At 50.1% G+C, this 22857-nt stretch overlaps 1 protein-coding gene across 2 annotated transcripts; it reads left to right on the top strand.

The window, feature by feature from the left end:
* Positions 1 to 458: 458 nt before the first annotated feature.
* Positions 459 to 15901, top strand: ENO1 (enolase 1). 2 transcript variants are annotated; one of them, XM_069545777.1, is made up of 12 exons: positions 459 to 2080; positions 4290 to 4383; positions 7071 to 7166; positions 8060 to 8118; positions 10072 to 10141; positions 10601 to 10734; positions 11120 to 11342; positions 12520 to 12717; positions 13307 to 13508; positions 13906 to 14014; positions 14228 to 14286; positions 15487 to 15901. In XM_069545777.1, exons 1-12 carry the CDS (start codon positions 1562 to 1564, stop codon positions 15554 to 15556), a joined length of 1833 nt encoding a protein of 610 aa, XP_069401878.1. In that variant the 5' UTR covers positions 459 to 1561; the 3' UTR covers positions 15557 to 15901. The 2 variants fall into 2 exon arrangements, with proteins under 2 accessions (XP_069401878.1, XP_069401877.1); XM_069545776.1 differs by lacking the exon at positions 8060 to 8118 and adding an exon at positions 8423 to 8481.
* The last annotated feature ends 6956 nt before the right edge of the window (positions 15902 to 22857 follow it).

Raw genomic sequence — 22857 nt, forward strand, 5'->3', positions numbered from 1 at the left:
CTACTAATCATTAACATTTGAGCTCCTATTTGAGGTTGAAGTGCTGGCTCAAAAACACTGGGGAGTGGCCTCCAAGAATCTTGCAATAGCAGTGGTCTGAGATCATGTTCTACATTTGATTTCCTGAGAAGAATCACTGGTTGTGGCCAGAGACCTGTTATAAGAGTCGTGTTTTTCTATCTTTATCTCTCTAACCATTTTAACAGAAAATGAGATTGTTCTGGAGCCCTTTCAGGGCCACACCTTTGAATTGCTCTGAAAATAAGAGCTGTAAGTGTCTGATTTCTGTAGAACTCTTAAGGTTTAGGACATGGTGGCTGTTGATTTAGCTGCTGAGTCATGGGGCTGGGATCTTGGTTTTAAGCAGTCTGAAACATCAGTGTATTGTTGACGAAATCACAAACTCTGCTTGCAAAATTCATATTGCAAATATTTTACAATTTCCTTGTTGCTTTTTTGCTGAATTTAATCCTAAAGTTCTTTCTTCTTAGTCAGTAGGCCTTCAGCTTTATCCAAAGCTAGGGATTAAGGAAGAAAAGCAGGTTTTGCAGCTGACAAGAAGAAATAATAATTTGAATATACACTTTGATCTCTCTATGCAATGTGTTAAACCTGAAGATGTATGACACTGTTTTAGCTCTCTGAATTACACACCAAGAGGATGGCTAAGACAGTACAAATAATTCTTACTGGAAAACAAAGCCCTCCCTTGAGTGTGTTTGGGGTGGGGTGGGGATGTACTGAAGAACTGATTTAAAACGGGAATCCGTTCATTCTTCAGCAGAGGGTAAAACAACTACATCTACCATTGTCTAATTTTTATTTGTCAGACCACTGAGGAATATTGCCTGTTTTGAATTTTGAGAAATCCCCCAGGATCTGTGTGAAATTCCACTGCCAAACCAACGCTCCCCTAGCAGGTCAGATGGTAAAGGATCCGCAAGCAATTCAGGAGATCCCGGTTCCATTCCTGGCTCGGGAAGATCCCCTAGAGAAGGAAATGGCAACCCATTCCAGTATCCATGGACAGAGGAGCCTGGTGGGCTACAGTTCATGGTGGTCGCAAAGTCAGACACAACTGAGCGACTAACACACACACACACACACACACACACAAGCAAACCAGGACAAGTATGGTTCACAGGGATGAGAAAGGGAGGGATGGGGCCTCCTTTTAAGATGCAACATTAACAAGAGGCTAAGAATGAACTAACCCTGGGCACGCACATGGAGGAGTGCTTGGGCCGTAGGAAGTGCTCAAAAAGAATGAGCTCCAATTAAGACAAAGTGAACATCCTTTCCGCTATCTTGGCCTGATAACTTATGAGTGACCGACGCACAAAGACAAAGGGACCATGTCACCTTGGCGGGCGGCCGGGAACGCAGGGCGCAGGCGCGAGTGAGCGCACGTGGCTAGGCTCCCGGCTCCGCGGCCGCCAACGTCTCCCTGGGGTCTCCAGCACCGCGCAGCCAGGCGAGGGGTGGGGCGGCCAGGGAGGACGGGCCGCGAAGGTCGTCACCAAGGTCGTGGGCCGGACGTGCGGCGCCGGAGCGACGCTGCATGCGTGCGGGACTCGGAGTACGTGACGGAACCCCGAGTCCTCATGCCGGCCGCGCCGCCCCGCCCCTCCTCTCCCCCGGGGCCCCAGAGCCACAGATTCCGCTCCGCCGGGGAGGGGGGGGGGACCTCAGCCCGACATTGGAGCAGGGGGGATTGGGGCTTGTCCATACCCCCACCCATTTGCTGGGGCAGTGGGGACGCCCCAGCCTGGTCCCGCCCATCTCCCTGGTATGTCGCCCCATCTCCCTGGTATGTCGCCCCATCTATCCATCCGCAGCGACCGCAGCCCCTCCCTTCCCTCGGACGAGAGACCGAGTGACGGCGCGCTCGGCCAATGGCAAGGCGCCGCAGAGGGGGCGGGAAGTGGGCGGGGTCCCCTCCGGGCTGGGCAGGAAGTCCTGTCCCGAGGCGCGGAGAAGAGCTCGGGGTAGTCGGAGCGCTCGGCCTTTGCGACTTAATCGCTCATCCTCGGTGTCCGCAGCACCCTCTGTCTCTCGGGCGGCGACCTCCGGCGGCCGGGTGAGAACTCGAGGAAGGGCTGCCGAGCGAGCACCCGGGCGGGCGGTGCGTGGGTCCCCCGGGCTCGCGGGCGCTCCTGCCAGTCAGACTGCGGGTGGGGGGTTCGGCTGGGATGGGGAAGGGGTGGGTCCGCGCTCGCGACTGGCCTCCCTGGCCGGACTCGCGGCTCGACGCTGGGGCACGGCGCCCGGTTTCTCCGGAGGGGGAAGTGCACCTCAGCCTGAGATTACGGGTTACGGGGCCGCGTAACTGTCCCGGGAGATCAGGGATACAACACACAGTCACCAAGACAGCAAGTGGCGAGGGTGGAAGGTTTGGAAAGCGCTCCAGGTCCAACCTGCGTGCTCATTAAAGCCAGGCGCTTAAGAAAATAGACAAAAAGGCCAGGAAAGGAGAGATTCCCGCGGAGCTGCAACTCCCCCCTCCGAGTCCCGCGCCCCTGCCTCCCGCTGGTGGCCCCCGGCCTGGCGCCTGGGTGTCCAGCCCGTCGCTGCTCCAGAATGAGCAGAAACTAATGTGGGTTTCGAAGGCGCTTGTCCTAGAACAGACTGCAGCGGAGCCGGGGAGTCATTGGGAAGCCCTCCTGGCGACCTCACCCATGTCGGGCACGAGCCGCTTTCGGCTCCCCGGGCTGGCCACCAACAGTCAAACTCTGATCTGACATAAAAAGGATGTATTTTACGAAATCTTGTTCGCTGCTTCCTCTGCAATGTGGTCTTCCTCTTGAGCGGTGAGGGCAGCCGACTGACCTGCTTCCGGGGCACGTGTAGGCCCTGGCTGCCCGGTCTGCCCATGCTGCCCCTGGTCCAGGGTTCGGTCTAGACCGATAAAAAGCCGTGCAGGCTCCCAGTCAGACACACCTTCCTCTCTCTCTGTGCTCATAGCGTTTTAATAACTTCGGAGAAAAGTTTTTCTATCCAATTTAAAGATAAGTTGAATTTTATTTTTACATCATGAAATAAGTTAATTACTTTGTCTTATATCACTAAAAGGAAACCAAAAATGAAATCTTAAAACTGTGTGATGAGGTAGTGAAATGAAGATGTGTTTAAAAGTGTATCTAAAATCTGTAAAGTAAATCAGTGGTGGCTTGAGGATGAGGGGACGGTGACTGGAAATGGCCTAAGCGAACTTTGGCAGTGATAAATGTTACACAGGTATGATTTTCCAAACCCCAGAGTTAACTAGAATTTTAAAACGAAGCAAATTTACCTTTTTGTAAGATAGATTAAAAACTAGATGTCTTTTTATTGGCTAATGAATAAAAACTCCATTGTTAGACAAAGCCACACACGTGACTTCTTGTCTAATTTTGAAACTTAAAAAGATGCCATTTGCTGCTTCAGAACATTCCAGAGAAGATACTGGAGGAGGGCCCGGCTTTTGAACAGTGATTAGATGTCTACCTCTGTCTTACACGTTGTTCAATTAGTTTATTCCTTGGAGATCCCCTGGGAGGGAAAGCAAGAAAAGGACTTTTTTTTTTTTTTTTTTTTTTTAGCTCTTGATATTTACTCTTTGTAGCTGCAACCCCCACCTTTTTTTAAAGGTGTTTTCAAAGGAAACTTCTTCACTTGGCATATCCTAGTTCTCAAAAAATCATTTCTCTAGGTACAATTAAGATTTCATAATTAAGATTTTTAGATGGGGTGACATGCCCATTGAAAGAGATACTAATTAGATTACGTTATTTTTGTGCCCTGTCTTGCTAAAAACCCAAGCACTGTGAGGTTGGAACGGCTCAGAAATTGGCAAAGCTCTCAGCACACCGACCAAGAAGCTCACTCTTCTCTTCCAAACTCATAATTTCTGATTATCCTATATCAACCCATTAAAGATCCTCCTGCTGCCTCAAGTTACCTGATGAATTGTGTTTTCAGCTTTTAATTCACTGTTCTGCTAAAAACCAAATTTTCCTCCTGTAGTTTCTTTTTTTTTTTTTAATCCCACCAGCACACATGTGGTCAGGCTTTCTTTGCTTGCAGGACCAGCCCTGAACTAGTAGGGCCTTTCAGAGCTGCCCCCCACCTACTTTTTAGGAACAATTCCCACTGCTTTCCCGCAGGCATTTTCTAGTCACCTTTCCTACATTAATTTTTAGTTATACGCAGACTCTTCCTAGTATAGAAATCCGCAGACGTGACCTTGTGAATAATGAGCTGAGGCTTCGTTATGGTTCATGGAAAACGTGAACTGTGTTTCCCTGCAGAAATTCACCATGTCCATCCTGAAGGTCCACGCCAGAGAGATCTTTGACTCTCGTGGCAATCCCACCGTCGAGGTTGATCTCTTCACCGCGAAAGGTATGTGCCACCTTTGTTTCTATAGTCTGTTTCGCCACATTCCATTTTTAAAGCTTCAAATGACAGAGCCTTAGGCAAGAAACAGCTTGTGGTCTTGAAAGCCTTTCTTTCTGATCTGCACATGTTGGTAGGCTGTGCTCCGAGGTTGGGAGGCAAGAGTCCCTTGTGCTTCTTGGTATTTAGAGCAGGACGCAGGTCAGTTCCCAGGTCACTGAGATAGGGAGGTAAGGTGATACCTTGTCCCTAAAAGGGCCCGTCACTCACAGCTTGTTGTGACCAAATAAGTAGGTACGGTGTGATAGGATGGATCTTCCTTGAAAAGGAAAGAGATTAAGGCAATGGCAGCCAACTCCAGTACTCTTGTCTGGAAAATCCCATGGAGGGAGAGCCTGGTAGGCTGCAGTCCATGGGGTCGCTAAGAGTCGGACACAACTGAGCAACTTCACTTTCACTTTTCACTTTATGCATTGGAGAAGGACATGGCAACCCACTCCAATATTCTTGCCTGGAGAATCCCAGGGACACAGGAGCCTGGTGGGCTGCCATCTATGGGGTCACACAGAGTTGGACATGACTGAAGCGACTTAGCAGCAAGGGTATATGTAGCGCTCTATGTTGGGACATTCCAGAGGCTGGTATTTTTACCTGGCTCTAAGTCCACATAGGAAGAATTTGCCCACATTTGAAAAGGATAGAATGGGACCCCCTTAAAATATCCCCTCCTTAATCTTTTTTTAATTTAAGAAAATCTGGTGCTTCCCTACCCCTTGTGTTACCTCTAGCAACATCTCAGCCATTTTCTGAATGGCCCAAGTGCGTGAAGTTGGAAAGGGAGCTTCAGGCAGAGAGGCACCGAGTGGTGCCGAGCACAGACCTGCCAGTCAGAGCTGAGTCATGGTCTGAATCACAGGCCTGGCAGAGGAACCTCCAGCCCATCCCTTCCTGTCCTGCCTTCCCCCTTGCCCAGAAAGTGAAGGCCCCTCAAGTGTAGATTCATCCAGCAGAAGTCTACCTGTGGTTACGGTGGGGGTTGCCATGAGAACACCATTGCTTCTGGGCATGTGCCTTGTGGATTCTCCAAAGATTGCAAGAATTTCCTTTCAGTTTATGAGAATGGCTCACTTAGAGAGTGGAACTTTCCACTTGGAAATTAATGGACTTTGAACAACGAAAAAAGACCCAGGATGCTAGAAGATTGTTGAAAAGGAGGCATTTTCTTTGAAATTCTTTAAAATGACTAAAATTAATGTCTTTTAACATTTAAATGAATGGAACTTTCTCTTATGTGTCTTAATCCTTTTCAGAAAGAAAAAAAAAGCCAGGAAGTCATAAATTTGTTAAGAACCTTTCATCACTTCTTTCTTTCTTAGAATTTATTTTTTAGGCCAGTTTTAGGTTCACAGCAAAATCAAGTGGAAAGTAGAGTGTTCTCATCTATCCCCCATCCCCACCATCAACACTCTAAGCTGAGCAGTAGTTAGAGTCAAACCTGCATTGATACGTTAACACCCAAAATCCATAGTTGGCCTTCTTCGCCTAGACTAACCTTTGTTAGAGTCAAGCCTGTATTGACTTGTTATCAGCCAAAGTCCATAGCTGACCTTAGAGTCACTCTTACTTCCATCGCGTCTTCACCTCGTCCAGAGCTGATGGATACAGAGAAAGCCAGGGGCTGGATACAAAGAACATGTGGCCTGCTGCTCACATAGTCGTGTGGTGACCCAAGCATGTAACCAAGTGTGACTGAGATACTTGGTTGGTTTTTTCCTCTTGAGTTGCCCTCACATCCCTGCACTTGCCAGTTCTCAGAGGGGAAATCCCTGATAGTTTCAAGAAGGCTGCCTGCACTTCCTGCTCCCCTAACCCTGTCTGCCCCATGTAACCGGATCTCGGCAGTACCTTTCCTGACCCCGTCTGTCCTCCAAGGACAGCTGCCACTTTCTGCTCCATAGTCTAGGCTTAGCCAGGCGGCCGGTTTCTGTATCTGCGGGACTGTGATTGGGTTCTAGTGTCATTAACTCTGCGCCTTTGTTGTCCTTATTCCTTTTCTCTTCCAGCCTGTCCTGTTAGGCAGAGAACCTCCAAATAGCATTCACTGCTGCCTGAGCAGAGGCACATGAGCTGTAGAGATTCCTCTTGAGCCATCGCCTTCCAAACTTGAAAGCTAGCAACGTGATCTCAGTTGTCTAAGGGAAGCTTAGCAACAGTGCTCTCTAGCAGGACTGTCTAAAATAGCTTGGTGTTTCCATGGGTTACTAGCTCCTAGAACATGACAAATCCCGCAAGTGGATTCATGGTGCTTCTGTTGGACTGTGTGGCTGGGTGTGGTCCATGGGCCAGCGGCAGGGCACCACCTGGGAGGTTTCAGAGATGCAGACTCAAATGTCCTGTCATGCCTCAGGAGCTGCATTTTAACCCACAGGTGCTGTGTGCGCATGTTAAAACTGGAGAAGCTCTGCTCCGGACCTTTCTCTTTAAACTAGAGAGATTCATCAGCTCTGCTGTAGGGTCTTCGGTATAAAGTCATAAAACCACGGGAGGCAGGAGGAACAGCCATCTGAGTCTCCCCGATGTTGGGAGGAAGTGACCATTTCCGGAGGGCCGATGCCCTCTGTGCCGGGAGGGATCTGGGAGCTATTGCCTAATCATTAGTAAACATTTTCCCCCTTCCCTTTCTCAACATCCAGGTCTCTTCAGAGCTGCTGTGCCCAGTGGTGCCTCAACTGGAATCTATGAGGCCCTGGAGCTCCGAGACAATGATAAGACGCGCTACATGGGGAAAGGTGAGCACAGACCCAGGCCAGCTCGGCGCTGGCTGATGGATGCCAGGGCCCCTGAGCCTGTAACCCAGGGCAGGCAAAAAGTTTCACTCTTCTTTCTCCTGCGATTTGTCTCCAGTCGTGAAGAACTCCTGGTTGGGCCAGGGAACGAGGGAGAAGAAGACACGTTAGCTAGTGCTCAGGAGAAGCCTCTCATCCTCCAGGAGGGCTCTGAGGGCCTTCCCAGCCGGCGGGCCTCTTCCCGGGGTGTGGTCTCAGGGGTTGGAGGCTGCCGACTCGTGATGGATAGAGCAGTCGTTGTCTCTCTAACAGAGCCGGCCTCTGGTGGTCCTGTGCCCATGTTCACCTTTCTGCAGATAGAACCCCAAACCCCAGAGGCCAGGTCGCAGAAAGGCAGATGGGGCTGGACTGCATTCTCCACGGAGTGGTGTCACCCCAGGGATGGGAATTGGTTCTGGAGAGAAGGCAGGAGCACAGGCTGTGTCACGGGTCGTGGCCCTCCCAAGGGCCACCCTGTAAGGAGGTGGAGGGCACGAGTGGGCTGCCAACTTTCCAGGGGAGGGAGCGGAGGAAAATAGTCTAGGGACACTGCATTGGAAGGGCAACAGCGAACGAGGTCAGGTTGAGGGGGACACAGGGCCAGGGTCAGAGCGGCTCCACTGCAGGCGGCAGCGTCTGTAAAGAGCTCTCCTGAGGGGTCTCGCTGGCAGCCCAGGTAGACGCCTGCCCAGGGCAGGAGGACCACGCCCCACCCCAGTTATGATGAGGACGAATGCATGGTCCCCCCGCCTTCTCCACACCTTCCTGTTTCCTCTTTCTCTCACTCAGCGTCCTTTACAAACCTGTTCTCTTCTGAGTCTGTCTTTTTTCCTTCTCTGTCAATCTCTGCTGGTCAGGTGTCTCCAGACCCGTTAAGTATATTAACGAGTTCCTGGCACCAGCCTTGTGCACACAGGTAATACACGGGGCGTCCTTTAGCCTCTGCGGCTGGCCTGTCCCGTGCATGCTCTTGCCAACTAACCTCCCTTCAGACACTGTTTGGCGGCTCTGTGTGTGGCTCTAACTCCTGGGGGTCCTAGGTAAGAGCACTCAGACTGGGCCAGAAAGCCCTCCGATTCCAGGGGGAGAGAGCCAGGGGTCCCGTTGAAGGTCTCTGGTGGGCTCTGAATATCTGGGTGAATATGGTGAGCGGTTCTCCAGCAGTGCTGCTCAAGCCTCTCTCATCAGCGTCGGTAATTTGATTTGATTATTCCTTCTAGGTGTCTCAAAGGCTGTTGAGCACATCAATAAAACTATTGCGCCTGCCCTGGTTAGCAAGGTAGGACCTGCCTCCTGATGACTAATGTATATTAATGCTATCAGAGCGCCGCCCAGTCCAGGCCGGGGGGCTTCCCTGTTTACAGAAGAGCTTATTCTGAGAGCTAAAGAAGCCGGTGGGCTTCCCTGCATGCGAATTTTGGCCTTTGCTGACCCGCCCTCTGCCTGCGTGGCCATGTCTAACAGAGCATGGAACTGGATCCGAGGGTCAGGAGGCTCCAAGAGCCTTGATGTTCCCCAGCAATGATCTTGACCTCTTGGGAGTTAAGATCAGATTTTAAGGGTGGCTCCCAGGGGTGTTGAATGTAGTACCTGTGGTGACTGACTCATTTTTCATGAGCTGTGGAATTACTTACTATATGTTTAAACAGCAGAACTCTTGTTAAATAAAATCCTATTTGGAGCCTCAATATGGCAAACAGATATAAGTAGAGTTGCTGTAGAGGAAGTGAGGCTGAGGATCTCACAGCCCAACCTGCTCAGCTATTTTTTGTCTCTTGTATCCTCTCTCCAGCCCCTCCCTCCCAGATTCCTATGGCCTAGCCTGGCCTCATGTGTCCTCCCTGGTGTGATCCCTCTCCCAGCTCCACTCTGAGTGCCCATAGCAAGTGGCACCTCTGCTGGCTCTATTCCCAGCTTGCCTGCTGTGGCTGGCCCATGTGGCCCTCTGTGATTGGTCCCCAGGCAGAGTTTCCATCACAGCTGTGCCATTCCAGCCTCCCGGCCCCCTCCACGCACCCCTGTTCTTCATTGTGCCTCGGTACCCTCAGCTGGCACGGCTAACTTTCTTGGACATTTTCTTTTATTGGTTACTCCTGGTGGGTGTTGTCCTTGAGCCAACTGCTGGGGTGACGTCTAACTTTACCCAAAGTTGCCTTGACACAAAAGTTAAAAGATGCCAAAGTGTTAACAGGGTTTGATGGACTTAAGAGATTTTTGTTTTCTTTTTGTATTTTAGTTTTTTAATAAGAAAGATGATAAATAATTTGCTGTTGTGAAGTTTTTAAAGTAATGTTGACTTTTATTTCATTACTTTGAGCCAGTTTTTAAGATGCCAATTTGGTTACTTGATACTCTCACCAAAAGTATTCATTTTGGTCAGTTATCAGACATTTTGGGGACTTCTCTGACAGTCCACACTCCCAATGCAGGGGGCCTAGGTTTGATCCCTGGTCAGAGAACTAAGGTCCCACATGCCACACACAACCTGGCCTAAAACATTAAATAAATAAAGTTGTTTTTTTTTTTTGGCCTTGTGGACTACCTACAAAACTTGTATCTCCCATCAGATACTCAGACATCCTCACTGAGGACCGCTGAGTGACGGCAGAAGCTGACTTTGATGAGCACGGCTCTTCAAATAAAGAATGAGTTCTGTTGTTCTACGGCCCCCAAAGTCACAGTGCTGGGAGAAGCACCTGATGCTCTTAAAGCCTGTGACGGGCAGTATTGTGTCTCCCTGTTTGCTCCTGACATGGATAAGCACAGAACTGACCTGGGCTTTGCTGGTGGCTCTGTGACAGGAGGGCCCAGGGCGTGCGGGTAGAAGCACCATTCCGTCCAAGCAGCTCACCCTCCTTTCTCCCTGCAGAAGCTGAACGTCGTGGAGCAGGAGAAGATCGACAAGCTGATGATAGAGATGGACGGCACAGAAAATAAGTGTGAGTGGCCCAAAGGGAACCTTTGCAGGATGGCCATAGCTTCTCCTAAAGACTCTTGAAGTCCCTTGGGGAGAGGTCATGTCGTCCCTAACGATGAGTTATGTGACCAGATAGCTGTGGTCCTTGCCTCATGTTCATAAATTACATCTTTGAATATCAGGAGTACAGCTAGCTGACAGCAGCAGGTGTGGAGGGTTACTCAGAAGAGGCCTGTGCTTTAGATAGTGTAGCAATTTGCAGAACTTTCTAGAGTTCCATAGACCAAAGAACGGGCTTTCTCTTTCGGTGAAGAGCAGATGAGTGTATGTGGGAAGGAGGCTGTTGCATTTCTGGTGTGATAGAGATGAAGAGGTTCAGAATACAATCCAGGGCTCACACAGTGGTGGTCCAGGCAGGAATGCCAGCTAGAGGAAGGCTGGTGGGTAAGATATACCTTCATTTAACTCTGTTCTGTTCCAGCCAAGTTCGGTGCAAACGCCATCCTGGGCGTGTCCCTGGCTGTCTGCAAGGCTGGTGCTGTGGAGAAGGGGGTACCCCTCTACCGCCACATCGCCGACTTGGCTGGCAATGCCGAGGTCATCCTGCCAGTTCCAGTGAGTAATTGCTTTGGGCTTCCCGTTTGTGGAGGAGGGAGTGTTTGCTTTCTCATGGGGACCCAAGAGCTCCCGCCTCTCCAGTTCATCCATATGTGACCCTCCAGCACAAGGGTACAAGGGGGCTCTGGGGGTCTCGGCTGCAGACAGCTCTGCCAGCGCCGGCTGACAGCGACCTTGAGCGGTGGCCCAGCTGCCCTGCACCCATCTCCTTAGCTGTCGATGGGAGAGGGACTCTGCACTTGCCTTGTTGGATTATGTGCACCTGTGGCGGTGGCTGCATTGCAGTGATGGCATGGGCTCCATGCAGGAGCTGGGCATTGGGGGCTGCTGGGGGCAGAGAGACCCTCCGGGCCGGGAGCTATACTCCTCTCTCTCCCCACAGGCTTTCAATGTCATCAACGGTGGCTCTCATGCTGGCAACAAGCTGGCCATGCAGGAGTTTATGATCCTTCCTGTTGGGGCCGAAAACTTCCGGGAGGCCATGCGCATCGGAGCAGAGGTTTACCACAACCTGAAGAACGTCATCAAGGAGAAATACGGGAAGGACGCCACCAATGTGGGAGATGAGGGCGGCTTTGCCCCCAACATCCTGGAGAACAAAGAAGGTAGCAGCTCCAGGGGAGCCCCAACCCTGGGCACCGCAGCACCCCTCCCACCCCCACCCCCAGTCTGCTGCTTTTCCACCTGCCATTCAAGTACCAAATTGAAAAACCCTTTGTGATTTAAGAAACTAGCACTTCCTTTAAAAAAGAAAGAGAAGTTTTCTTATTAATTTGACTTCTAAATGGCTGGATGATTTGCTTATACCATCCTTGCTCCTAAGCGATGGCAAAAGTGTGCGGCCTGCTCCCTGTTTAAGGATACTGGCATGCTGAGGTTTCAGGTCATTCAGCCGCAGTAATGCCGTACATGCTTTGTTTCACTTTGAATCCTTAGATTGAGAGTTGAAGAGAGGATACAGAAGTCTTAGGAGAAGAATTCATGGCTGAATTTTTTGTTTTAGAAGAAAAAGTTAGGGTTGCAAGCATATTTCATGGGCTTCAGGGATGGTTAGTGAAAGGAAATGTCCATCCTGACCTTTGGGTCCATCATACACAGTAGCTGACATTCGACTGTTTTAACTTATGAAAACTCAGCCATCTCATGTGGTTTGAATTTGGGCGCCTTTGCTGTGCAACAGTAGCCAGTGTCTTGGTCCGTATCCCTACAGGCAGTGCTTCTGAGTGAGGCCAACCCTGAGCCTGGACCCGGACAGCAGAGCCTCAGCGTGGGGCTCCCTGTCAGTCCACTGGGCTCCCTTTTGGATCGCAGCCTTGTCGTTCAGTCACTTAAATCGTGTCTTGACTCTTTCTGATCCCATGGACTACAGCATGCCAGGGTTCCGAACGTTCTTCACCCTCTCCTGGAGTTTGCTCAGATTCATGTCCATTTAGTCAGTGATGCTGTCTAACCATCTTATTCTCTGTCTTGGCTCTATTTAAAGCCCATTCTTCGGGACAGCTGATCTCAGCTGGTCACTGTAACTGTATCTTGGCCAGCACAGCTGTTCTTTGGTGCTAAATTTGGGAGCATTTGTCAGTGAAAAAGCCTCTGAGAGTCAATTTCCAACTTGGCCAAGCACTCGTGGCCTTAAGCAAAGGTTTCTTGCCCCAGAACATAAAAAAGTTCCTGGAATCTTGAGACTGGTGGTTGGGGCCAGAGCACCTTATCCTCCCTGTGTTACGGTTCCCACTGGGCAGAGCTGGCCTGGTCTCCAAAGCCGTCACCACCATCTCTTTCCAGCCCTGGAGCTGCTGAAGAATGCCATCGGCAAGGCTGGCTACAGCGACAAGGTCGTCATTGGCATGGACGTAGCTGCCTCTGAGTTCTACAGGTCGGGCAAGTATGACCTGGACTTCAAGTCGCCCGATGACCCCAACAGGTACATCACACCCGACGAGCTGGCCGACCTGTACAAGTCCTTCATCAGGGACTACCCAGGTGAGTGTTCCCAGGGTGGCTGCGGGTGTGAGCGGCGGGTAGCGCCCCTGCGTGGTGTGCACGCCTGTGTCACTCCCACAACAGCCTCCTGAATGAGCAGATGTGAGGCCAAGACTGCTGGGCACTCCTGCACGTGGGAGAGGGGACCCTGAGGCAGCGAGTGGGTTAGAACTTGTCAGGGGCGCTCAGCCAACAGCGGCACAGGTGTTCACACCAGGCAGTTCCTCTGAGTGCCTGTGTTTAACACTGAGCACCTTGGTGGAAATGGGACTGGAACGCACACCCCAGTATCGCCCCTCTGGGTCCACAGCCCTGTTCTTACTCAGTGGCACTAAACTGAGAACCCGCTGGGCAGTGGGTTTTCTGCCTCCACGACCATGGGGTTGCAGGATTGCAGTTACCGTGCTGCCTGTCACAGGAGGGCTGGGTAGGGCAGACTCCTTCCAGAACTTGCTTTAGGGACGGGCTGTCTGCAGGTGAGAAGGGTGAAGCCAGGTGAGCCTCAGTTCGGGGGAAGGGGGGCTCCAGCGGTGTTGCCAGTCAGCAGCCTGGGAGGCCACCCTGATGAAACACACTCTCCTCTCCTCAGTGGTGTCTATCGAGGACCCCTTCGACCAGGATGACTGGGAAGCTTGGCAGAAGTTCACTGCCAGTGCGGGGATCCAGGTGGTGGGGGACGACCTCACGGTGACCAACCCCAAGCGGATTGCCAAGGCCGTGAGCGAGAAATCCTGCAACTGCCTCCTGCTCAAAGTGAACCAGATCGGCTCCGTGACCGAGTCCCTACAGGCGTGAGTGCCCTCCCTCCGGGGGCAGCTCTTGTGAAGAGAGGGGCCTGAATCTGATGGTGGGGAGGGGGCTCCTGATTGGAACTCCAGGTGGCGTTTAAAGTTAGCGATGGCCCCCAGGGGACAAGGACACTCGGCAGTTGTGGCCTGGTCCTGACCGCTGGATGGCCGTGCGCTCACAATTTCATCTCACACGGAGAAAGTCAGGGCGCACACACACACCTCTCTCTCGAGGGGGGGCTAAGCCCACTAGGTTTCCAAACGTGACTACAGGGCAGAGAACATCCTTGGGCCTTTGGGGGAGGTGGAAGGTTATCCTGGCCCCAGCAGTTGAGGGCTTGGGAGGGGCTGCAGTCCCTGAGCCGTGGAGCCGTGCCAGCCTGGTTTCTCTGGCTCCTAGGTGCAAGCTGGCCCAGTCCAACGGGTGGGGCGTCATGGTGTCACATCGCTCCGGGGAGACTGAGGACACCTTCATTGCTGACCTGGTCGTGGGGCTGTGCACGGGGCAGGTAAGGAGCTCCCTGACACGAAGGACAGGCCTTGCTTCTCTCCGGAACACAGATCTGGGGTGGGGTGGAGAGAATGGAGTCCCCCCTTTCTAGGTCAGAGAGCCTCCTTAAGGCCTTGCTATCTCTCTGCCTGGCACCCTCCCCTTGCCCAAAGTGTCCGAGAGGCTTCATTGTCCACTGTAAGCAGCTGTGGCCTTTGTTTTCTCCTTCCAGATCAAGACTGGTGCCCCGTGCCGATCTGAGCGCTTGGCCAAGTACAACCAGATCCTCAGGTAAGAGGCTGCCCGCGCTGAGTATGGGCTTGGTCCCCAGAAGGAGCCCCAGGCGGTACGAGGTGGGGCAGGCGCCCTGGCCCCAGCGGTGTTAGGTTGGGGCCAGTCAGGCACCCGACAGCCCTGCCCTGGAGCGGGCCTGCTCCGCACCACACTGCCGGGTGGCTCCTGGCGGGAGAGGGAACCACTCCCCTCTGGACAGTCACATCCTAGAATTTGAGGGGGCTACAAGGAGGCCTTAGTGATTCTCTCACTTCACAGCCTTGTTTTGTGAACAGGATAACAGAGCTCAGAGAGAGAAAGAAAAATTGCCAAAGGGCGAACAGCGGGGTTTCCAGTGTTCAGCTCCTTCGGACACTCTCGTCTCTCCCCTTCTTGTCCTTGGGAAGCTTTGCCTCTAAACACAGGGAGACCTGCCCTTCTGTTCTTTTCTTTCATTCTTGAAGGGAAAAGGAACATCTGTTTCATAAGGCCTCCCACATTACCCCATCTTTAAAACTTTATCCTGGAAAATGCCAAACATATAAAATATAAGTGAAGAGTAGACTGTACTCCCTCCCCATCACAGGCATGCACCCGCTGTCCGTATTCCTCCGTGTTTTGTCGCCATACCCTTTTCTGACGAATCTTAAAGCAACCCCAGGCGTTTTATGGTTTCACTTGGCACATTTCAGGTAAAGTCTCCCTTTGGTTTAGCGTGGCCGCTCTACTCTGGCGGTTCCCACGGTTAGTGCTGACCTCTCAGTGTCAACATCAGGTCTGTCTGCTAGTCTGTCTCCTCTCTCGTCGCAAAGTGGCTGTTGCTTTTGACATCAGGATCCAAACAAAGTTCACACTGATGAGTGCCCCTGCCTTTTTGCCCTGTACCACTTATTAGTTCAAGAAACTGGGTTATCCTTTCTTTAAAAAAAATTTTTTTTTCTCTTTTTTAAGTATTCTAAGAAGTCACAGTCCTACCATTTCTTTATATTAGGAAGGCAGGGCAGGAAGAACAGGTGCATGAGGCGAGCCCAGATGTTCTATTCCTGGCATCTCCAAGAAGCTCAAGTTTAGGGATTAGTCGGGCAGACTGAGCGAGGGTTGAGTCCCCAAGTTCCTAGCAAGAAGTGTGTCCTTGACCACCTCTCTGGGTGGGAAGATTTGCTGCATTGACGTTTGATGTCTTTCTTTGTCTCCCTATCTCTCTTTCTGTTTCCTAAGAATTGAAGAGGAACTGGGCAGCAAGGCCAAGTTTGCCGGCAGGAGCTTCAGAAACCCGCTGGCCAAGTAAGCTGTAGGCGGGCGAGCCCCTGCAGTCACTCGTTGGCTCCTTAGACCTGCGTCTGATGTCGCCGGGCAGTGTGAGGCCCCCACTGATGCCCACAGGGGCCTCTGGTAGTTAGCTGCTCTCTCCTCGTCCTGTGACGTCCCCACTGCTTCCTTAGACCTACTGCAGAGCCACGCCTGACCATCTGGAGCCCTGCTGGAAACCCTAGCTCTGTAATCACATACTTGGCCCAAATCATTGTTCTCACCTCGCTTCCACCAAGTATCCAGAGCCACGTGTATCTAGGTTGTCATCTCTGAGGTGTCCAGTGGGTTCGTGTGCAAAATAAAAACACCTGAGTGACCCGTATATATATGCCCTGTGTATATGAAGTAGTGTCTGAGTCTGTTCTCACATCTTGGGTATTCAGGAAGCACCTCTACAAGAACCAGAGGCTTTGTGTCTGATAGAAGGAACAGGAGTTTGTGGAGGACATTGTATAAGACTTTGGGGAGAGCATGTTGGGGAAAAGGTGAGAGAGGGGTCAACCCATGCCCTACAGCAGAAGCTGGGTCGGTGCCAGGAGGCAGGGCCCCACTTCAGGACCAAACTTGTTCGGGAGAGAAAAATGCAGAGCTCTCACAGGGTACCTCAAGGGCAGCTAAATGAGTTAAGATTTGATTCATCCCTTATTTTCATCTGCCTGATCTCAAGTGTTCAGAGGCTTCATGTTGCTGATACCCACTGCCTTGAGTACTGTCTGGAGTAATGGATGAGCACCAGTAAGAGGTGAAAATACTGTGGCTTCTCTGTCCTCTGCCCCTTGATTTCTGGTGTTCTACTAATGTTTTATTTACTTCCCCTGACTTGATACAAATCCCTTGAATTGTGTTTTAAAACCCGCTGAGAGCCTCTTGCGTTGCAAGGAGAGCCAACCAGTCCATCCTAAAGGAAATCAGTCCTGAATATTCATTGGAAGGACTGATCCTGAAGCTGAAACTCCAATACTTTGGCCACCTGATACAAAGAACTGACTCATTGAAGACCCTGATGCTGGGGAAGATTGAAGGCTGGAGGAGAAGGGGATCATCGGAGTAAACTGGGAGTTGGTGATGGACAGGGAGGCCTGGCATGCTGCAGTCCATGTGGTGGCAGAGTTGACCGACCAAGTGACTGAACTGAACCCAGCGAGGCCCCCTTGTGGACATTCTTGTTCATTGCCCATCTCTCTAACCCAAGAAGCAGGACTAGAAGACAGTGTTAGTCACTCAGTCGTGTCTGACTCTGTGACCCCTGGACTGTAGCCTCAATATTGAGATTGATTGCAAGGAATTTGCTCCTATGATTGAGGGGCATACTGAGAGAGTCCATAGTCTGGCCAATCAGAAGGGAGTGTGATCGGGAAAACACGTGTTCAGGTGAAACTCCTCTCTAGTGTAATCCCTGCTTTAGGAACTTTCACCTGATTCAGGCCCACCCAGATCATCCAAGAAAATTCCTTGTTCAGCGTCAACAGTGGTTTGAATTACATCTGCAGAATAGCTTCACAGTAATACCTAGATTAATATTTGAATAGCAGGACTCCTATCTTATCAAAGCCATCACCCCTGTTAACTTGGCAACCACACACAAATGTCTGAAGCCATCCTTCATCTCCAGATAACAAGACCCTACTTCACCTAATGTGGTTCAGCCCTCCTGTGTACAGCCAAAACTGCTAACCTATCCCAGCTTTGTATGACTGGTTCCCATCTGAAAACTGATTCTACAAGGAAGTGATTGAACTGGGCCTGACAGTCTGACGACTTTGTTCATCTAAACAGATTGCTAAATTTGGTTGCATGTCAACATTTCCTATGCTTAGTCGCTCAGTTGTGCCTGACTCTGTCTTTAAGTTGAAGCCTGCCAGGCTCCTCTGTCCATGGAATTTCCCAGGCAAGAATACTGAAGTGGGTTGCCATTTCCTCCTCCAGGGGCTCTTCTGACCCACCAATCGAACCTGAATCGCCTGTGTCTCCTGCATTTCAGGAGCCATCAGGAAAGCCCGCTATTTCCTGATCAGCAATTAAAGGTATTTGTCACTCAGGTTAAAGAATAGATAGGAGCCCTTTCAGATCTGTTCCACCCAGAAGGAAGGCTGCTGGGGTCTCACTGGCCCTGGGAATGCTGAGCCCCTGGGGACGGTTGACAGCTTTTCACCCAGCAGAAACAGCACGTTGCTGACACTGAAGCAATAGAAACCATCAGCCTTTTCCTGGGCATTCTGACTGAAGCAGGACGAGCAGCGCTGATTGAAAGTTTCCAAGTGTTTTTGAAGTAAACATCTCTGGTAGCTCTTGTTAGTAGTCTCTGGACTTGTGTTATGTGTTTTCTTTTTTAAGGTTAACCTCATAATACAAACATTGGTTTTTCACCTGTGATTGTCTTCCAGCTTCGGATTCCTGTGACAAAACTCAACTGAAAATTTGAAGCAGTGTAGTTTGCAAACTTTAGTTGGCCATACCTTAGAGTCTCCCTGGGTTTTCCTGGTAGCTCAGCTGGTAAAGAATCTGCCTGCAATGCAGGAGACCCCAGTTCAATTCCCTGGTGTCTTCCTGGTGGCTTCCATGGTGCACTCAACTGAGTGTAATGTGGGAGACCCAGGTTCGATCCCTGGGTTGGGAAGATCCCCTGGAGAAGGGAAAGGCTACGCACTCCAGTACTCTGGCCTGGAGAATTCCATGGACTATAACCCTAACCCTAACCTCTTCCAACAACATAAGAGAAGACTCTACACATGGACATCACCAGATGGTCAATACCGAAATCAGGTTGATTATATTCTTTGCAGCCAAAGATAGAGAAGCTCTATACAGTCAGCAAAAAAAGACCGGGAGCTGACTGTGGCTCAGATCATGAACTCAACAGACATGAGTTTGAGTAGACTCCGGGAGTTGGTAATGGACAGGGAGGCCTGGCGTGCTGCAGTCCATGGGGTCACAAAAAGTCGGACACAACTGAATGACTGAACTGAACTGAATTGATGCAGCAAAAAGTCAGACACGACTGAGCAACTTTTCACTCACTAGAGTCTCCTCATAAGTTTTTAAAGTTTTGGCCATACCCTGCATCATGTGGGAATCTTAGTTTGCAGACCAAGGATCGAGCCCGCACCCCCTGCAACGGAAGGCAGAATCTTAACCACTGGGAGGGAAATACCCCCTCTGCCTCCCAGGCCAAGTAAATCAGAACCTCAGAGTGGAAACCAGAGGCTCAATGTTAAAAAAATTTTCCCAGCTGACTCCAGTATGCAGCTCTGAGCCTGGTAATACTCTGTGCCTCTGGCCCTGGTAATTTTATTTTAATGAATTCAGCTGAGAATGGAAGATGGCAGCTGAAGGCAGTCAACACAAGTCACAGAACTGCAAGCGGAGCCATTTGCAGGAAGGAAGCCTGGACAGGAGCCTTCTTCTTGACTTAAGAACTCCATGTCGAGTCAGCTCTCTACATGGTTTGGCACCAGGGACTGGTTTCATGGAAGACAGTTTTTCCATGGACTGGCACTGGGACTGGGGGATGATGGTTCAGGCGATAATACGAGCGATGGGGAACAGCAGATGAAGCTTCACCAGCTCAACTCTTGCTGTGAAGCCTGGTTCCTAACAGGTTCATGGACCAGTATTGATCTGTCTTGAGGGTTGGAGACCCCTGCCATAAATGGTCACATGGTGCGGGGGGATGAATCGGGAGATTGGGATGGCCATATCCACTACTGATACTGTACATGAAAGAGATAATTAGAAACAACGGTGTAGCTCAGGGAACTCTCAGCGCTCTGTGGTGACCTAAATGGGAAGGAAATCCAAGAAAGAGGGAACATATGTATACATATAGCTGATTCCTTTTGCTGTACTGTAGAAACGAGCGCAAGTTTATAAAGCAGCTTTCTTGATGGCTCAGCTGGTTAAGAACCCACCTACCAGGGGCGGAGACCTGAGAGACTCATGTTCCATCTCTGGGTCGGAAAGATCCCCTGGAGGAGGGCATGGCAACCCACTCCAGTATTCTTGCCTGGAGAATCCCCACAGAGAGAGGTGCCTGGCAGGCTATAGTCCATGGGGTCGCAGAGTCAGACAAGACTGAAGTGACTTGGCATGCATGCACACATACTCCAATAAAAATTAATTTAAAAAAAGAAATGGTCACATCACCTTAGCCTCCCACCCAGAATAGAATGAATTAGACCATCAAGTGCTGATACACTTACCTAGGAAGAGGTACATGGGGAAAGCCTGGCATGCTGTAGTCCACGAACAACAAAGGAAGAGGTCCAGGGCATAGGGAAAGGGGAAGGCGCCCTTGAGTGCTTAGAAAGCCCCTGTGGCCGTGACTGAAGAAAAAAGGGGCAGAGTTTAGAGCGGAAAGTTCATAGCAACCCTAGAGAAGTATGGGGACCCACTGAGCCAAATTCACTGAGGTATGATTTGCCTTCAGTCACAGGTACCTGTTGTTTTACTGTGTTGTCTTTTAAATATTTATTTGCTGCTCTGGGTCTTTGTTGTGGCGTGTAGGATCTAGTTCCCTAATCAGGAATGAAACCAGGGCCCCCTGCATTGGGAGTGTGGAGTCTTAGCCACTGGACACCAGGGAAGTCCGCATGTAACTGTTTTAAGTGTACAGTCTGATGTGTTTTTAAAAATGCACCTGGTAACCAGCATTACTAACACGACAGACCATTTCCAACACCCCAGGAGTTTCTTGAGCCCCTTCCCAATTAACTGCCACCCCGAAAAGCAAACAACCTAGTGGTTTTTAAATTCAAATTAGTTGTCAAGAATCTAAAACACAGATTTCTTGTAAAAATTCCAATTTCTGGGTTCTAATGGATTGACATTAGACATTAAAACTTGACAACACTGGGCCCACATTCCTAGAAGGCAGCAGTTGGCCATCTTCCTTTTTTTGACTTCACTGTGCAGCATGTGGGATCTTAGTTTCTTGACCAGGGATCAAACCTGTGTCCCCTGCAGTGAAAGGCTGGAGTCTTAATTATCGGACCACCAGGGAAGTCCACGGCCATTGTCTCCTGAAGGCAGCTGCTTTTGAATCTGCCACTCTGTGTCCACGGTCTCTTCTGCAGGCTGACATCTTCCCAATGCAGTTCCTTTCCTGTAAGAATCCTCTGTCCCCAGGAGCCCTGGGGGTTTAGGCCCTCCAGAGCTCCTCTGCTGTTGACAAGCAACCTCCTGGTGCCTTCAGGTAGCAACAACTCCCCAGACACAACCTTGAACACATCAGCCCACAAAGACCCATAAATGGGGCAGGCAGGGTACCACTTTATCCGATTCTGCTCATCAGCTCTAAGGGGGAGGCCAGCCTGGCCAGTGGCATCCCCCTCTTCTTCCTGCCCATCTTGCTGCAAAGTGTGAGGGCTGGTAATCAGGCTGCCATCCATGGGGACCAGGAATGATAGCAGACTCATTTGCATATGTGACCTAAGACAGTAATTAAACCCAGGCGCCCCAGGGGTGAGAAATAGCACATTAATTCAGGAGCAATTAAAAGCCTCCAACATCACTGTCACACAAATGCCACTTCTGAGACTGGCTCCGACTGGTGACAGTCACCTTTCAGCTCCCTTGTTTGGCCACCAGACTGCCACCCTGACTGCACATTCTTGAGGGGAGCAGGCTCCCCAGACTCTCCGACCTTTTATAGGATCCATGATGCTCTTATGGACAAGTTGCTGTGAAAGACAATGCCTCGTCTTTTGTGTGTGTGTGTGGCAAAATATACATAGCAAAATTTAGCATTTTAAAACTGTCAAGTGTACAATTCAGGGGCATTAATTACATCCAAAGCTTGCATTGCTTAAGTCACTTCAGTTGTGCCCAACTCTTTGGGACCCCATGGACCTAGCCCGCCAGGGTATTCTGTCCGTGGGATTCTCCAGGCAATAATACTGGAGTGGGTTGTCATTTCCTACTCCGGGGGATTATCCCCAGGGATTGAACCTGGGTCTCCTTCATTGCAGGCAGATTCTTTACCATCTTAGCCTCCAGGGAAGGGACTTATATACTAAGAGTAATCTTTTTTTTTTTAAGATAATGGTCTTTTAAAATAATTTTTTAGATTTTTACTTATTTTTGGCTGAGTTGGGTCTTTGTTGCCACACATGGGCTTTTTCTAGCTGTGGTGAGTGGGGGTTACTCTCTAGTTGTGGTGCATGGGCTTTTCATTGTGGTGGCTCCTCTTGTTACGGAGCACAGGCTCAGTAGTTGTCACACATGGGCTTAGTTGCCCTGAGTCATGTAGGATCTTTCCAGACCAGGGATCGAACTAGTGTCCCCTGCATTGGAAGCCGGGTTCTTAATGACTAGAACATCAGGGAAGTCCATGGTGTAACGTTTTAAAGGTTTATACACGTTGAAGCCTGTGTCAATACTTCCTTCCTTTTTATGGCTGAATAATGTTACATTTTATAGATATACCACATGTATCCATTACTTCATTAATAGACACTTGGGTGGTTTCTACATTTTGGCTTTGTGAGTAATGCTTCCATGGACATATTCTTTGGTGTATGGATGGATAACAAGAAGTGGAATTGCTGGGTTGTATGGATATTCTATGTATAACTTTTTGGGGAACTACTAAACCATTTTCCAGAGCAGTTGTGCCATTTCACATTCCTACCAGTAACGTATGAAGGTTCCAATTTCTCCACATTGTTATCAACACTTACTTCCCTTTTAAAAAAATTTTTTTAAAGATTATGGCCATTCTAGTAGGTGAGAAGTGGTATCTAATTGAGGTTTTGATTTGCATTTCCCTAGTGTCTAATGACGGAGAAGGCAATGGCACCCCACTCCAGCACTCTTGCCTGGAAAATCCCATGGATGGAGAAGCCTGGTGGGCTGCAGTCCATGGTGTCGCTGAGAGTTGGATACGACTCAGTGACTTCACTTTCACTTTTCACTTTCATACATTGGAGAAGGAAATGGCAACCCACTGCAGTGTTCTTGCCTGGAGAATCCCAGGGACAGGGGAGCCTGGTGGGGTGCCGTCTATGGGGTCGCAGAGTCGGACACGACTGAAGCGACTTAGCAGCAGCAGCAGCAGCAGTGTCTAATGATGTTGAACATCTTTTCACATGCCTTTTGGCCATTTGTTTATCCTCTTTCCAAGTCACTTGGCCATTTTTCAATCAGGTTGCCTTGTTGCTGAGCCCTAGATTTTCTTTATATTTTCTGGATTCTATCAGATATATGATTTGCAAATATTTTCTCCCATCCTGTAGGGTTTTTTTTTCCACTTTCTTGTAGTGTCCTTTGATGTACAAAAGT

This window comes from Ovis canadensis, chromosome 12 (genome assembly GCF_042477335.2).
Source record: "Ovis canadensis isolate MfBH-ARS-UI-01 breed Bighorn chromosome 12, ARS-UI_OviCan_v2, whole genome shotgun sequence".
Classification (NCBI taxonomy): Eukaryota; Metazoa; Chordata; class Mammalia; order Artiodactyla; family Bovidae; genus Ovis; species Ovis canadensis.

Bases quoted from the DNA above. Each gene is read 5' to 3' on its own strand.
- ENO1 (XM_069545777.1), top strand. From the start codon at position 1,562: ATGCGTGCGGGACTCGGAGTACGTGACGGAACCCCGAGTCCTCATGCC. The intron at 2,081-4,289 runs GTGAGAACTCGA...GTTTCCCTGCAG, and splicing joins CGGCGACCTCCGGCGGCCGG to AAATTCACCATGTCCATCCT. The intron at 13,509-13,905 runs GTGAGTGCCCTC...TCTGGCTCCTAG, and splicing joins GTGACCGAGTCCCTACAGGC to GTGCAAGCTGGCCCAGTCCA.